This window comes from Haliotis cracherodii, unplaced genomic scaffold (assembly GCF_022045235.1).
Source record: "Haliotis cracherodii isolate W230 unplaced genomic scaffold, xgHalCrac1.p SCAF_8, whole genome shotgun sequence".
Lineage (NCBI taxonomy): Eukaryota > Metazoa > Mollusca > Gastropoda > Lepetellida > Haliotidae > Haliotis > Haliotis cracherodii.
Window position 1 is genome coordinate 60,601,763 of NW_027266341.1, and position 17,181 is coordinate 60,618,943.

The window sequence follows — 17,181 nt, forward strand, 5'->3', positions numbered from 1 at the left end:
CGTGGGGCTTGTGCCTAACTTACCAGTTTACAAGATGACAAAGTGAATGATCTGCTGGAAGCATTGGTTTTATTCATGGTTGTCTGTACAATCATATCAATATTTACATCTAAATGTGACACGCAAACCATGATACCGGATAGAAGTTACAGACAGAAGAAAGACCGACAGGACAACAGACAAAGATGCAATGTCAAATACACCACTCCTATTATATGAGTGAGTCAGTATAGTTTTGCTTTTAGCAATATCATGGCTGGGGACACCGGAAATGGGCTTCACACATTGTACCCATGTGGGGAATTGAACCCGGGCCTTCGGTGTGATGAGCAAACGCTTTAAAGACTGGGCTACCCCTTAACCACAGTATCTGGGTTAAGGAATGACACAATTATTGTTGACAGCAGAGTGGCAAGACTTGAGTTGTGAGTTGGTTTAATGCTATTGTGAACAGTATCTTGGTGTGTCAGTCTAATGTGGGAGGGAGTCCAGAGTGACGCAGGGCAGAGGTGTTTACCACCACTGAGGAAGCCACGAGGAGGAGGGAATGGTGCGGACACACCAGTGACAGTTGGGGCAAATCTGAGATTTCAACCCATCACTTGTGGATCCTGACACAACTAAGGGATGCAACTCTGCACAGCGAATTGTATTGCCTTACACCACTTAGCCACAAATGTCCCTCGTGAGTTGTGAACGTTTGTGTTTCATTCAGCAAATAATCCTGTACATATTTACAAACAGATGTTACAATTAGAAATGAAAAAAGTAGATTTCATGAGACAAAAGCACCCATTCCTCATAAATTACAGACACAAGGTGATAATGTGTGATTGACGTATGTACAAGGCGTATATTTCAGTGACTGGAATAATGTCATCAGTCTTACCGGTATACATAACGCCGATGACAGTCAAAATGTAAAATAAGTCGATATCTTCATATTGGTGAGATATATGTCATGATAAATCATATTGAACAGCACAACCGATTCAAATTTCACATGAAACTGTTTATAGTATACATTTCAACACTGCAGTAGATACAAATTTCACATGAAACTGTTTACAGTTGACCATTTCAACACTGCAGTAGACACTGTTTAAGTGGTACGAAAACCTGCGAACCTATAAAAAAAGCAATACTTTTTTCCTGTAACATTTATATAACAGCACTTCAAAAGATAGCTGTAAGCATACCTTCACCTTAATGCTGGGACAAGTCCAAATTTACTACCCGGGTACCCTACCCCATTTTACCCTACCCTACCCTACCCTACCCGGGTACCCGCTGTAGTTGGTAACAAAATGTCTGATTGGGAATAGTTTTACCGCAGCCCTGGCAAAAACTATTCAGACATATGTATCAAACGATCAGATCATGCATACACTGAAGTTGACTCAAGCTTTATCTTTACTCAAACATATACAAGTCAAAAGGAATGTGTGCATCGCCAGAAAGAAATGCTAACATAAGCGGCTTGTAGTGTAACCACTGAGCTATAGTGAGTTTTTTTCATTAAACAATATATCACATGACCAAACACGGGTCCGAGAAGTCCTGTTGGTACCCAGGTCCTACTCAGGACCAACCCGACCCGAGTATCTGAGTTACCCGTCCCAGCGCTACTTCACTTATCTGTTAATGTGTTCTACACCGTAACCAGCGTCTACATAAGGTCTGCATTACACAGCTATCCAGTCCTTCAGCATCTAAAAGATAGTATGTTTCCAGATCATTATTCAATGAAATCAACTCATCAAACCAGATCATTTACTCAGAGATGAACTTGTTCAAGTTCTGCTGAACATGAAATCTGCTTCCTTCCGTGTAGGATTGTGTTCATGTTGGTAGAACATAAAGTTGTCAAAGTTTCCACGATGGAAGAGAATCACATTGAGGGACCACAACAAATTTAGACATTGCATGTTCTCCCAGAAATACGCAGCTATACTGATGGTAATATATTATGCTCAGCATTGATCGTAAACTTAGTCTCCCATCTTCCAGAGGGATGAGTGTTAACTGACATCGATCTGATCGATGATCAAGATATACTGTGATGAAACGGATCTTACATCGCGAAGTGCATCAAATCATGTCAGCACCTTGATTAAAAACATGAAAAGATTTGGAAAATATCTGTTGACGACGAGTTGGTGGTGCACATGCTTTGCAAATTCTGCAATCGACCGAAATCTGCATGACAGTTTACAAACAGGATTTCGATTTTGTTGCACTTTTTTTAATGGACTATGCATAGACTCGTTAGTCCAGCCAAAATGTAACTCCATAATACCAGCCTAGTTTGGCAAGGATGGAAACTGGACTATACAGTCAGTTAACTCTCTTGCCTCGGGAAGATGTTAGTCTCCATGCTGATCACTGTTCTCCTGGAAGGTGTTTTCATGACCTACTTGTTGTCAGGGAAACAACATATTTGTAGCAGTCTTGACAGCAGTTCATGCCAGGGGTGTAAACAGACTCGATCTGTTAGAGTTGTGAAGCTTCCTCTTCTTCTTCACCCCGCCGCCCAGCGTGGTGGAGCGGATGCTGTCATCGCCGTCGCTGGGTTCACTGCCTCGTTTTGTCACCAGCGATGCCCTGGGCTTTGGCTTCTCAAATTCATCGGAGCTGCGCGTTGTGTTGTCCGTGGACTCGATGGCCTGGAAGATTCGCCGAGACTTGCCTGTCTTGAGCTGTTGAACATCTACCGGCGTATCTTCACTGGTCTTGGGCTTGTCCTCATCAAAACTGAAGGTGCTGTTGAGTGAAGACTGGGAAGTTGCCTGGCAACACAAGGGAAGACATGACAGCGTGTTATAGATTCTGTTGTTTTACGTTGCAGTCAGTGATTTCTATTTATATCACAGCGGGCTGTGGTTTTGGTTTGGTTTGTTGTTTAATGCCGCACTCAGCAATATTCCAGCTATATGACGGCGGTCTGTAAATAATCGAGTCTGAACCAGACAATCCAGTGATTAATATGAGCATCGTTCCACGCAATTGGGATCGATGACGTGCATCAATTAAGTCAGCGAGCCTGACCACCCGATCCCGTTAGTCGCCTTTTACGACAAGCATAGTCGCCTTTTACTGCAAGCATGTGTTGCTGAAGACCTATTCTACCCGGAATCGGGGCTAGAACCAAGTGCTTGGTATTATCAACAACATTGTGGATATAATGAGCACCGCCCCCCAGCCTTGAGGTTATTCAAGAACCGTTTTTCATTTTTTGGCCATGCATAGAAGAATAAAAGTCACAAATTTGATAAAATCGCGTAGCTTAGCAGAGAAATTTAACGAAACATTTGTGATTGTTAAACTTCAATGCATGCACAGAAAATAAAAAGAACAATTTCTTAAATTAAAAAATAGGTTTTATCTGACATATTTACTCTATTTATCAGGTTTGTTGACAAGTCTGCTGCACATCGTAACACGTCCAAGAATACATAAATACAAGTTAAACGCTATGTCATACAGTTTTCAAAATTCGATGTAGTCAAATTGCCATGAGAAGCAGAAAGTGATTTACAAGCCTGCTGGGGACATCTGGGCCTAAAAGTTTTAGTCTGCATTGGAAATGTGGCGGCTGGCACTTGACGTCTAGTGTCAGGACAGTTGACGTTTGAGGAATCAAGGGATGTGTAGGTAGTTTGGTGAGCAAGTAATAAGTATGTCACGTATATTGTAGCGATAATTTATCAATTTGTTCCTTCGTGACAGTTACACTTAATTGCATGCACAAAAAATTAAAATATTAATTGGAACTTATACGAAAAATCGGTTGGCATTCCGGAAGGGAATTTTTGTCATCAAGCTATTTATGGACGTAAACAAGGTCGATGTCATTTGGAAAGTAGTACCGTCACTTCCAGGAAAATGTGCATTAATGATGCACTTATTGAATATATATGCAAGTTTCTGGGAGCTCTCGACCAATCAGAACTGCCAGAATCAACACAGCCTTACCACCTGAACCAGTTCAGTCGCCCGTAACGATAAGCATAGTTACTGGGATCTTCACACACTGTACTCATGGGGAATCCAAACCAGGGCTGCAGTGTCACGAGGGAACACCCTTACAACTAGGCTACCCAGCCACATTTTTTAACAAATGAAAGCCTTCAATAGGTTCCCAACTCACCAGAGTTAGCTCCCTTGGTGGCACTTGTTTGTATCACTGCAGGGTTTGAAAACTTATGAAAACTGTTACTTGACCAAGGACAAGTATCACCAACATTCTTATTTGCCCTATTTTAAAATGTACTTGCCCCAAATCAAGGTAATAAATTCAGTAAAATTTGGCAGAACTATATAATTTGGTATTTTTTAACCCTTGCACTGCTAATGACCGCTATCAGTTTGTGGTAGTTCATTCACATGTGACGAGAGCCCCACTGCACAGGTTCGCGACCATGACCTTGAAATCTTACCTTCCTTCCTTTTGTCTGTTTGGTTGTTTTCTTTGCCTTGGCTTTTGCTTTGAAGATGGGGGTTCGCGTCCAGTCCTCGTCGCTAGTGTCATCTTCCACCACGACATCGTCATCCCACTCATCCATGAATTCATCATACGTCAGAGCTGCCTGGTTCTCTGCTGCCGCTGTCGACTTCTGAAACATGTGACCACCAGATGAGACACTCTAGATGAGACAATCCTCCATGAGACACTCTTGATGAGACAATCCTCCATGAGATGCTCTAAGTTAGACAATCCTCTATGAGACACTCTAGATGAAACAATCCTCCATGATGCTCTAGGTTAGACAATCCTCTATGAGACGCTCAAGATGAGACAATCCTCCATGAGATGCTCAAGATGAGACAACTCTAGATGAGACAATCCTCTATGATACACTCTAGATGAGACAATTCTAGATGAGACAATCCTCCGAGAGTCTTTAGATGAAAAAATCCTCTATAAAGTTTGTTATTTAATGCCAGACTCAGCAGTATTCAAGCTATATGACAGCTTATCCTCCATGAGACACCCTAAATAACACAATCCTAGATGAGACACCCTAACAGATATACCGAGACACTGCTAGATAAGACACCCTAAATAACACAATCCTAGATGAGACACCCTAAATAACACAATCCTAGATGAGACACCCTAACAGATATACCAAGACACTGCTAGATAAGACACCCTAAATAACACAATCCTAGATGAGACACCCTAAATAACACAATCCTAGATGAGACACCCTAACAGATATAATACCGAGACACTGCTAGATGAGACACCCTAACAGATATAATACCGAGACACTGCTAGATGAGACACCCTAACAGATATAATATCGAGACACTGCTAGATGAGACACCCTAACAGATATAATACCGAGACACTGCTAGATGAGACACCCTAACAGATATAATACCGAGACACTGCTAGATGAGACACCCTAACAGATATAATACCGAGACACTGCTAGATGAGACACCCTAACAGATATAATACCGAGACACTGCTAGATGAGACACCCTAACAGATATAATACCGAGACACTGCTAGATGAGACACCCTAACAGATATAATACCGAGACAATGCTAGATGAGACACCCTAACAGATATAATACCGAGACACTGCTAGATGAGACACCCTAACAGATATAATACCGAGACACTGCTAGATGAGTCACCCTAACAGATATAATACCGAGACACTGCTAGATGAGACACCCTAACAGATATAATACCGAGACACTGCTAGATGAGACACCCTAACAGATATAATATCAAGACACTGCTAGATGAGACACCCTAACAGATATAATATCGAGACAATGTTAGATGAGACACCCTAACAGATATAATATCGAGACAATGTTAGATGAGACAGCCAAGGCAAGTGAATGCCAGATGGGACATTCCCAGATGAAACATCAGTTTTGTATGACTGGCTTTGGTCACTTTGTGACTGACATCTCAGTATCATAGGTCATGTGACAGTCACAAAATGACTTCAAGTTTTGTGTTCATACACAACAGCCAATAAACTGCATACATGCAACTATCAAGTACATAAATGTTGTGACTGCTAGGTTACTCCATGACATTAAATTAGCTTCTGACTAACAATACAATACAGTTTCAGCCAAGGAAATATGATCAAGATATGAATAAAATGTACCTGACTCACAAAGCAAGACTATCCACAACTAACTGGACCAGGGTCATATGACAATGTACATATCACACAAAGCAAGACTATCCACAACTAACTAGACAAGGGTCACATGACAATGTACATATCACACAAAGCAAGACTATCCACAACTAACTGGACGAGGGTCACATGACAATGTACATATCACACAAAGCAAGACTATCCACAACTCACTTGACGAGGGTCATATGACAATGTACATATCACACAAAGCAAGACTATCCACAACTCACTGGACGAGGGTCATATGACAATGTACATATCACACAAAGCAAGACTATCCACAACTAACTAGACGAGGGTCACATGACAATGTACATATCACACAAAGCAAGACTATCCACAACTGACTGGACGAGGGTCACATGACAATGTACATATCACACAAAGCAAGACTATCCACAACTAACTGGACGAGGGTCACATGACAATGTACATATCACACAAAGCAAGACTATCCACAACTAACTAGACGAGGGTCACATGACAATGTACATATCACACAAAGCAAGACTATCCACAACTCACTGGACGAGGGTCACATGACAATGTACATATCACACAAAGCAAGACTATCCACAACTAACTGGACGAGGGTCATATGACAATGTACATATCACACAAAGCAAGACTATCCACAACTAACTAGACAAGGGTCACATGACAATGTACATATCACACAAAGCAAGACTATCCATAACTAACTAGACAAGGGTCACATGACAATGTACATATCACACAAAGCAAGACTATCCACAACTAACTGGACGAGGGTCATATGACAATGTACATATCACACAAAGCAAGACTATCCACAACTCACTGGACGAGGGTCATATGACAATGTACATATCACACAAAGCAAGACTATCCACAACTGACTGGACGAGGGTCACATGACAATGTACATATCACACAAAGCAAGACTATCCACAACTCACTGGACGAGGGTCATATGACAATGTACATATCACACAAAGCAAGACTATCCACAACTAACTAGACAAGGGTCATATGACAATGTACATATCACACAAAGCAAGACTATCCACAACTCACTGGACCATGGTCACATGACAATGTACATATCACACAAAGCAAGACTATCCACAACTCACTGGACGAGGGTCATATGACAATGCTGTCACTCACCTTCTGCTTTGTCTTGGGCTTGAGGACGGGGGTGAGGAATGGAGAGGACCCGGGTTCTGATATGCTGGGCATGAGAGCCATGTGCTTGCCCTGGTACATCGCCCGCGTCAGTTGCTGCCGATAATAACAACACATGCTAACTGTCACAATTCCTAATCTGAGCTGAGGTTGCAGCAATGTCTTCACTGTAAAACCCAGCCTACCTACCAGCCAATCTCAAACCCAGTGATTCAACCCCCAATCATAGCAGTGTTTTCATAAACTGAAATAATCAAAGATTGATCAGAAGGTCCAAACACTTAAGTAATTAAACGCAAGATACAATTTTGCCACCTATCTCAAGTTCTGAGTGAGTGAGTGAGTTGGGTTTAACGCCGCTTTTCCAGTTATATCACGGCGTGTCAGCTTAATGTGGGAGGAAAGCCTGAAGTGATGCAGGTCTCAGACGTTTACCACTTCGGTGAAAACCCACGAGCACGGGTATGGTGCTGACAAACCTAGAAACATAATCGGGGCGAACCAGGATTCGAACCCACAATCATAGGTTTCTGGCGTGCCCAAGGGACGCAACTCTGCACAGCGAATCGCGGCGCCTTAGACGATTGGGCCCCCCGTGCCCCCCTCAAGTTCGGAGATAGTTTTGTTGACTCAGAAGGTTTATTCATTAATTACGACATAGAATGTGGAGAAAACATCGGAGAGTGAGCGGGCCAATGTCTTGTTTGAAACATAAACTGCTGAAGTAAATATTTGCCTCTGCTTTGGCTCTGGTTTTCCAGAGGCTATCAACCAACACCAGAGACAGAAACTAACATTTTTAGTCCACTAGTCCTTATAATGATAACATATAGCAAAACCCTTAAAAATAGGAAATTTTCACTAGTCGTCCATTGATACCTAAATACTGGGCAGTTTGGCAAGGACTACAAAACTAGTGCCAATTTCTAACGCTGAACATCCTCAGCTACCCATGTTGACCACTTCATCTCCTAGTGGGAGGCACGGGGCAGTCTCTGTCTAGGAGGACCTACAATGTTTCATGTGAGAGAGAGTGCACTGCTACCTTCTTAAGGCCTTCATTTTCCTCTGTAACCTGCTGCAGCCTGTCGCTGAGTTCACTGAGGGAGTCGATGGTCTTTTCCTGGAACATCAGACATTCTTACTACAGGTGTGTGTAGGACAACAGCAATACTTCATCCAAATTATGTTGATAGAGGAATGAGTGAGTTTGGTGAAATGCAGCTTTGAACAGCATATTAGTTGTAACTAATGTTATATTTGGGATAACACTTTCTTAGTAAAGTACAGATTCTTGTACTTTTGGGGGTTGTCTCCCATCCGGGAATCGAACCCACACTGCTAGACTGAGGCACCTAATCACCAGCACACAAAGTTAGCGATCTAACCCACTCAGCAACCGAGGGTTCCATTAAAATGAAAGCCCGACAACTGGTAGTCTATATCACATACTTTGACAAGTGTTAATTGGCATGGCTCGATTTGGTTGAAATCTATGAATAGCAATGCCATTTAGAAAGTGATCAATTGTAACAAATGTTACAAATATCAGTTAACTGACTGACAATGGACTCTGAACATAAAAGAACATGTATCAAATTTAAGGACTGTTACCTGGAATTCTAGTCTCTCCCTTGTGTCCTGGTCTGCAGACATGTTGGCATTACCAGACACAGAGTTGAGTTTCTTCAGCAAGAACAGTACCTGTAACACAGACACACAAGTACTGAACACACCTTGAGACAACACATCCACCAATACCTACTTCATATACAAATACCACGAATCCAAACTTTACCTGTTACCAATATTAATCAATACAACTACCAGTTCTCCACATCCTCAACACTGCCGTCTCCATGGTCTCCTTTGGCACCCAATCTCCCCGTACTGATCCACCCCTCAATCTCCCCGTACTGATCCACCCCTCAATCTCCCCGTTCTGATCCTCCCACCTCAATCTCCCCATACTGATCCACCCACCTCAATCTCCCCATACTGATCCACCCACCTCAATCTCCCCATACTGATCCACCCCTCAATCTCCCCGTACTGATCCAACCACCTCAATCTCCCCGTACTGATCTACCGCTCAATCTCCCCGTTCTGATCCTCCCACCTCAATCTCCCCGTACTGATAAACCCCTCAATCTCCCCGTACTGATCCACCCCTCAATCTCCCCATACTGATCCACCCCTCAATCTCCCCGTACTGATCCAACCACCTCAATCTCCCCGTACTGATCCAACCACCTCAATCTCCCCGTACTGATCCAACCACCTCAATCTCCCCGTACTGATCCACCATCAGTCTCCCCGTACTGATCCGCCCACCTTGGACTCATGCTCCCTCTGCAGTATGGTCATCTTGGAGTCGTATTGTTTCCTTAGCTTGGTGATGTGGTCTTCCATCTGCTCGGCTGCCTGACTCGAGTCCTCGTTTGATGCATTTGCCTCCTTCAGCTCAGTCTTGGTGATGGAGATGTCGGCCTTTGCTGACACGGCCTAGAAGGGAAACATACACAATAACAAACCATTGTCAACCTATAAAGACCATTCACTGTCGTCAGCTATTTATCTTGGTATTGTGGCTACATCAATTCGATACAAAAGTATAGTGTAACCAGACATTAAGCACTTTAGTGAAACCCATGTGTGTATTTGTGTTAGTGAAACCCACCGGCATATGTGTTTGTGAAACCCACGGGCATGTGCATATTTGTGTTAGTGAAACCCACGGGCAAATGTGTTTGTGAAACCCATTGGCATGTGCGTATTTGTGCTAGTGAAACCCATGGGCATGTGTGTATTTGTGCTAGTGAAACCCACAGGCATGTGCATATTTGTGTTAGTGAAACCCACGGGCATGTGTGTATTTGTGCTAGTGAAACCCACTGGCATGTGCATATTTGTGTTAGTGAAACCCACGGGCATGTGCGTATTTGTGCTAGTGAAACCCACTGGCATGTGCGTATTTGTGCTAGTGAAACCAACGGGCATGTGCGTATTTGTGCTAGTGAAACCCACGGGCATATGTGTTTGTGAAACCCACAGGCATGTGCGTATTTGTGTTAGTGAAACCCATGGGCATGTGCGTATTTGTGATAGTGAAACCCATGGGCATGTGCGTATTTGTGTTTGTGAAACCCACAGACGTGCGTATTTGTGTTTGTGAAACCCACGGGCATGTGCGTATTTGTGTTAGTGAAACCCACAGGCATGTGTGTATTTGTGTTAGTAAAACCCATGGGCATCTGTGTGTTTGTGTTAGTAAAACCCACAGGCATGTGCGTATTTGTGCTAGTGAAACCCATGGGCATGTGCGTATTTGTGTTAGTGAAAGCCATGGGCATGTGCGTATTTGTGCTAGTGAAACCCATGGGCATGTGCGTATTTGTGTTAGTGAAACCCACAGGCATGTGCGTATTTGTGCTAGTGAAACCCATGGGCATGTGTGTGTTTGTGCTAGTGAAACCCATGGGCATGTGCTTATTTGTGTTAGTGAAACCCATGGGCATGTGCATATTTGTGCTAGTGAAACCCATGGGCATGTGCGTATTTGTGTTAGTGAAACCCATGGGCATGTGCGTATTTGTGCTAGTGAAACCCATGGGCATGTGCGTATTTGTGTTAGTGAAACCCATGGGCATGTGCGTATTTGTGCTAGTGAAACCCATGGGCATGTGCGTATTTGTGCTAGTGAAACCCATGGGCATGTGCGTATTTGTGCTAGTAAAACCCATGGGCATGTGCGTATTTGTGTTAGTGAAACCCACGGGCATATGTGTTTGTGAAACCCATGGGCATGTGCGTATTTGTGCTAGTGAAACCCATGGGCATGTGTGTGTTTGTGCTAGTGAAACCCACAGGCATGTGCGTATTTGTGTTCATGAAACCCATGGGCATGTGTGTTTGTTAGTGAAACCCACGGGCATGTGCGTATTTGTGCTAGTGAAACCCATGGGCATGTGTGAGATTGTGTTAGTGAAACCCACGGGCATGTGTGTATTTGGGTTAGTGAAACCCATGGGCATGTGTGTGTTTGTGTGAGCACCAGATATGAAGATGAGGGATTTACCTGCTCCAGTAGCCATTTGAGTCCACACTTGGCCTCCATCATGGTGTGCAGGGACTCCCAGGCCGACTTGCCCTTGCTGTCTGCAACACAACACACAGTACAGACAATGCTTCCTTATTGCAACACAACACACTGTACAGACAGTGTCCCCTTACTGCAACACAACACACTGTACAGACAGTGTCCCCTTACTGCAACACAACATACTGTACAGACAGTGTCCCCTTACTGTAACACAACACACTGTACAGACAGTGTCCCCTTACTGCAACACAACACACTGTACAGACAGTGTCCCCCTTACTGCAACACAACACACTGTACAGACAGTGTCCCCCTTACTGCAACACAACACACTGTACAGACAGTATCCCCTTACTGCAACACAACACACTGTACAGACAGTGTCCCCCTTACTGCAACACAACACACTGTACAGACAGTATCCCCTTACTGCAACACAAGACACTGTACAGACAGTGTCCCCTTACTGCAACACAACATACTGTACAGACAGTGTCACCTTACTGCAACACAACACACTGTACAGACAGTGTCCCCTTACTGCAACACAACACACTGTACAGACAGTATCCCCTTACTGCAACACAACATACTGTACAGACAGTGTCACCTTACTGCAACACAACACACTGTACAGTGTCCCCCTTACTGCAACACAACACACAGTACAGACAGTGTCCCCCTTACTGCAACACAACACACTGTACAGACAGTGTCCCCTTACTGCAACACAACACACTGTACAGACACTGCCTCCTTACTGCAACACAACACACTGTACAGACAGTATCCCCTTACTGCAACACAACACACTGTACAGACAGTGTCCCCTTACTGCAACACAACACACTGTACAGACAGTGTCCCCCTTACTGCAACACAACACACTGTACAGACAGTGTCCCCCTTACTGCAACACAACACACTGTACAGACAGTATCCCCTTACTGCAACACAAGACACTGTACAGACAGTGTCCCCCTTACTGCAACACAACACACTGTACAGACAGTGTCACCTTACTGCAACACAACACACTGTACAGTGTCCCCCTTACTGCAACACAACACACAGTACAGACAGTGTCCCCTTACTGCAACACAACACACAGTACAGACAGTGTCCCCCTTACTGCAACACAACACACTGTACAGACAGTGTCCCCCTTACTGCAACACAACATACTGTACAGACAGTGTCACCTTACTGCAACACAACACACTGTACAGTGTCCCCCTTACTGCAACACAACACACTGTACAGACAGTGTCCCCCTTACTGCAACACAACATACTGTACAGACAGTGTCCCCCTTACTGCAACACAACACACAGTACAGACAGTGTCACCTTACTGCAACACAACACACTGTACAGTGTCCCCCTTACTGCAACACAACACACTGTACAGACAGTGCCCCCCTTATTGTAACACAACACACTGTACAGACAGTGCCCCCTTACTGCAACACAACACTGTACAGACAGTGTCACCTTACTGCAACACAACACACTGTACAGACACTGCCTCCTTATTGTAACACAACACACTGTACAGACAGTGCCCCCTTACTGCAACACAACACACAGTACAGACAGTGTCCCCCTTACTGCAACACAACACACTGTACAGACAGTGCCCCCCTTACTGCAACACAACATACTGTACAGACAGTGTCACCTTACTGCAACACAACACACTGTACAGTGTCCCCCTTACTGCAACACAACATACTGTACAGACAGTATCCCCTTATTGTAACACAACATACTGTACAGACAGTATCCCCTTACTGCAACACAACATACTGTACAGACAGTATCCCCTTACTGCAACACAACACACTGTACAGACAGTGTCCCCTTACTGCAACACAACACACTGTACAGTGTCCCCCTTACTGTAACACAACATACTGTACAGACAGTATCCCCTTACTGCAACACAACATACTGTACAGACAGTATCCCCTTACTGCAACACAACACACTGTACAGACAGTGTCACCTTACTGCAACACAACACACTGTACAGACAGTGTCCCCTTACTGCAACACAACACACTGTACAGACAGTGTCACCTCACTGCAACACAACACACTGTACAGACACTGCCTCCTTATTGTAACACAACACACTGTACACCAGAAATGGGCTTTACACATTGTACCCATGTGGGTAATCGAACCAGGTCTTTGGCGTGGTGAACGAACACTTCAACCACGAGGCTACCCTCAGTCCCTACCACCCCTTAAACCGGAGTAACCTTCCTGACACTTATGCATGAGTTTGCATATGAAGCCTCTTGCAGGATGATTGGAAATGTATGCTTTTAATAATACTCCCATTGTGCAAAATGTTTTTCAGGTCACAACTAACAGGTTAGGGAAGCTACTACTTCTAATATTATAAGATGGTCACTTCACTATATCTGCCCCATTCCACAAAGCAATCACAGCGCTAAGAAGATAATAACTCCCATACTTTAACATAGACCTATGACAATCATAGGGCTATGATGGCTTTGTGGATCAGGGCCATGTTTACCATATACAGTTCTGTAGATGTGAGCAACAAACTGGGACATTTAAGCTAAGCAACTTCCACAGTTATATTCTAAACTATAAAATCCTGGGAGAGCCTTGACAAATCCTGCAAATATCCTACCTTGATCTGCGTCCACAATTTTTTGCTGTAGATCTGATATCTGGATGTTCCTGAAAATAAAACCATAGAGAGATGAAGCTCTCAGCAGAGTAAGATCATCACTTGTCAATCCAATCGTATCAAAATCAGATCTTTAGCTATGATATGATACTTCTATGTGTGAAGATCTAAGGACAGTTCATAGTAGGTCGCATAAGGTGAGTTTTCTAATAGCCAGTCAGTGTCAAGCTTCTCTAAATTCTTGGAACAAAATAACAAAGCATTCAGACCAACATATCTGATTTCTTTATCTCAAACACAAACGTAATCCAAATGTAACTGATAAAGGACATGCCAACACATTGTCACTTGTGTTATGTGGGTTTTTTCTGTTAAAATCTCAATTTTCAAATCAAGGTGATGGAGCCAAATTGTTTTAGTAAGCTGACATCTGATTGGCTCCAGAGCCCCAACATCCTTCACTTGGATAGGGCGTTCACTCAGGGTTCTCTGGTGTGAGATATTCATGCAGAGAGGTATTGTAGTGGATGTAGAGGATCAGGGCCCCGTTCCACAGAGTGATTGTAGCTACAACAGTCGTAAGTCTATGTTTAAGTGTGGGAGTTACGTTCATTTCAGTGCAAAGACAGCTTTGTGGAACAGACCCCTGGTTTTAATGAGATTGTTTGGAAACCTAGACTCTGATGAAGATACATGGATGATGCAACACACCAGTCATCCACGGCTCAGAGGGAGTGAGTGAGTTGGGTTTAATGCTGCCTTAAACAGTATTTCATTAACCTTGAAGTTATTGACTTAAGATCAAGATTAAGCATTTCCTCGTGATTTAGTGAATCTGAATTTGTACATCATCTCATGAAGAAAGTATGGAGACTTTGATTATCACCGGGGTCACATTTGGATCCTGAATTCACTAAACACCTGCGGGTTACAACGATGAATACCTCAACTCAATCTCTGTTTCCAGAGCCTTTATTTGTGAAATGACACTGTCTTGTTCAAAGCTAACATCCTCGGTTGATCCTTCAGAGTTGACCCAGGCCATTTTCTGCAACGAAGGATACATGTGTTACTGAACCTCATCCAGGAATACACACAGCTTCAGCAGGATGCAGGTTACAGTGTCAGTTGTCCACCATCCCCGAGGGACATGGATGATGGACCCTCACATCAGATATCATCTACAGATATTTTCCAAATCTTTTCATGTTTTTAATCAAGGTGCTCAAATGATTTGATGCACTTTGTGAGGTAAGACCCGTTTTCTTACAAAATAGATTATCGATCATCTTGACTTTGTTAGAAGCAATGCAAATGATATTAGAGGTGGAATCTGATTGGTCAATAGGAGGGACATAGAAGGGACATAACCCGTAATAGCCACAGGAGGCGCTACGCTCAAGTAACGACATTCCAGCGTAGTTCAGCAAGGATGGAAACTGGACTTTTATGGTAAGTAACTCCCTTACCTTGGGAAGATAGTATCCTCAGTGTTAATTTTAAATGTTCCTGGACCAAGAGGACAACAAATTTATAATACCAAACACCCAATTATATTGCAGGTATGTCGAATGCATGCATATTTGAGGATATTTAGCGAGCAATGTACTCACTTTCTTCGGGGGTGTATCGTCGAGCTTGGCCTTCAGGTCTGCCAGCTGTGCAGCAAGTGTCTTGCGGTCAGCCAGTAGACTGTCCAGGTGATACTTGGCCTCTCGGATGCTGACCCGGACGTCCAGCTCCTGGCTGAGCCAAGCCTGTGATACACAACATCCATGTTATCTACATCCATGTTATCTATATATCATATGTAGTCAACAGTTGACAATGGCAACAAAGACACACCCTTTATGAAAGAAAAAATGATGTCAGCATTACCACTCAAAATGTTTCAGGATAAATACTACAAAAATATCAACAAATATGAAACAACAAACTAACAATATTCCAAATCCAAATAATTTGTCTAACGCCATACAATATTTCCAACTGTTTCACAAAAAAAACCACAGTAAAATCCTAATGATTTGAACAAAATATGGTGTAATCACAAGGAGAACCATACACACCAAACTTCAGCTTCCTCAGTTCCGTAATTTAAGAGATTTAAAAATCAGATTCACACTGCTTCATTTGTCAAGTAGTTTCTGAGAAGATGGTGTTTTCAGTACAAGGAAATGCACTTTGAGAGAATTTTAGGAGCATGGTCAAATTGCAAAGGGCAAAATTTGACCTAGTACACAAACAATATAGCTGTAAATGGTAATACCGGAGTACTACTACTAATTACACATATATGGCTGAGTCATGGCCATATGAAGTTTCAGCTTTCAGTATTGGTCGATTTACAAAGGTCAAATTCAACATATCGCAAAAAAATTGGAACAAAAATATATTTGACTGCATTATTAGCTACACATGTACCAAACTTCATAACCTTTAGAACAAAATAATAACCTGGCCATAAATATTTTTCAGGTCAGGTGAGCTAAAACACAAATCTGACCTGTGCCTATCACTTCTCTGGAAACATTCAACTCAGCAACTGTCTTGTCCTGTTTCCAGAAAACATGACACGCACCTACCAGCCCCTCCCTTTATCCTCACACCCACCTACTGACGCCTCCCTTTATCCCCACACCCACCTACTAGCTCCTCCCTTTATCCTCACACCAACCTACCGCCCCCTCCCTTTATCCCCACACCCACCTACTAGCTCCTCCCTTTATCCTCACACCAACCTACCGCCCCCTCCCTTTATCCCCACACCCACCTACTAGCTCCTCCCTTTATCCCCACACCCACCTACCAGCCCCTCCCTTTATCCCCACACCCACCTACTGACTCCTCCCTTTATCCTCACACCAACCTACCGCCCCCTCCCTTTATCCCCACATCAACCTACTAGCTCCTCCCTTTATCCCCACACCCACCTACCAGCCCCTCCCTTTATCCCCACACCCACCTACTGACTCCTCCCTTTATCCCCACACCCACCTACCGGCCCCTCCCTTTATCCACACACCCACCTACCGGCCCTCCCTTTATCCCCACCCCCACCT

General features: G+C 43.5%; 1 protein-coding gene across 1 annotated transcript in view; it reads right to left on the minus strand.

Moving 5' to 3' along the window:
• Nucleotides 1–209: 209 nt before the first annotated feature.
• The window catches only part of LOC139450108 (chromosome-associated kinesin KIF4A-like), a 44,375-nt gene continuing 27,403 nt past the window's right edge, over nucleotides 210–17,181 (minus strand). Inside the window, exons 19-28 of the mRNA XM_071231760.1 lie at nucleotides 15,733–15,876; nucleotides 15,064–15,167; nucleotides 14,120–14,169; nucleotides 11,429–11,508; nucleotides 9,685–9,855; nucleotides 8,965–9,054; nucleotides 8,396–8,473; nucleotides 7,333–7,446; nucleotides 4,440–4,616; nucleotides 210–2,789 (exon numbers count right to left, since the gene is read on the minus strand). Of these exons, the coding sequence (XP_071087861.1) occupies nucleotides 2,463–2,789; nucleotides 4,440–4,616; nucleotides 7,333–7,446; nucleotides 8,396–8,473; nucleotides 8,965–9,054; nucleotides 9,685–9,855; nucleotides 11,429–11,508; nucleotides 14,120–14,169; nucleotides 15,064–15,167; nucleotides 15,733–15,876 (1,335 nt within the window). The 3' untranslated portion in view covers nucleotides 210–2,462. The remainder of the gene's footprint in view (nucleotides 2,790–4,439; nucleotides 4,617–7,332; nucleotides 7,447–8,395; nucleotides 8,474–8,964; nucleotides 9,055–9,684; nucleotides 9,856–11,428; nucleotides 11,509–14,119; nucleotides 14,170–15,063; nucleotides 15,168–15,732; nucleotides 15,877–17,181) is intronic.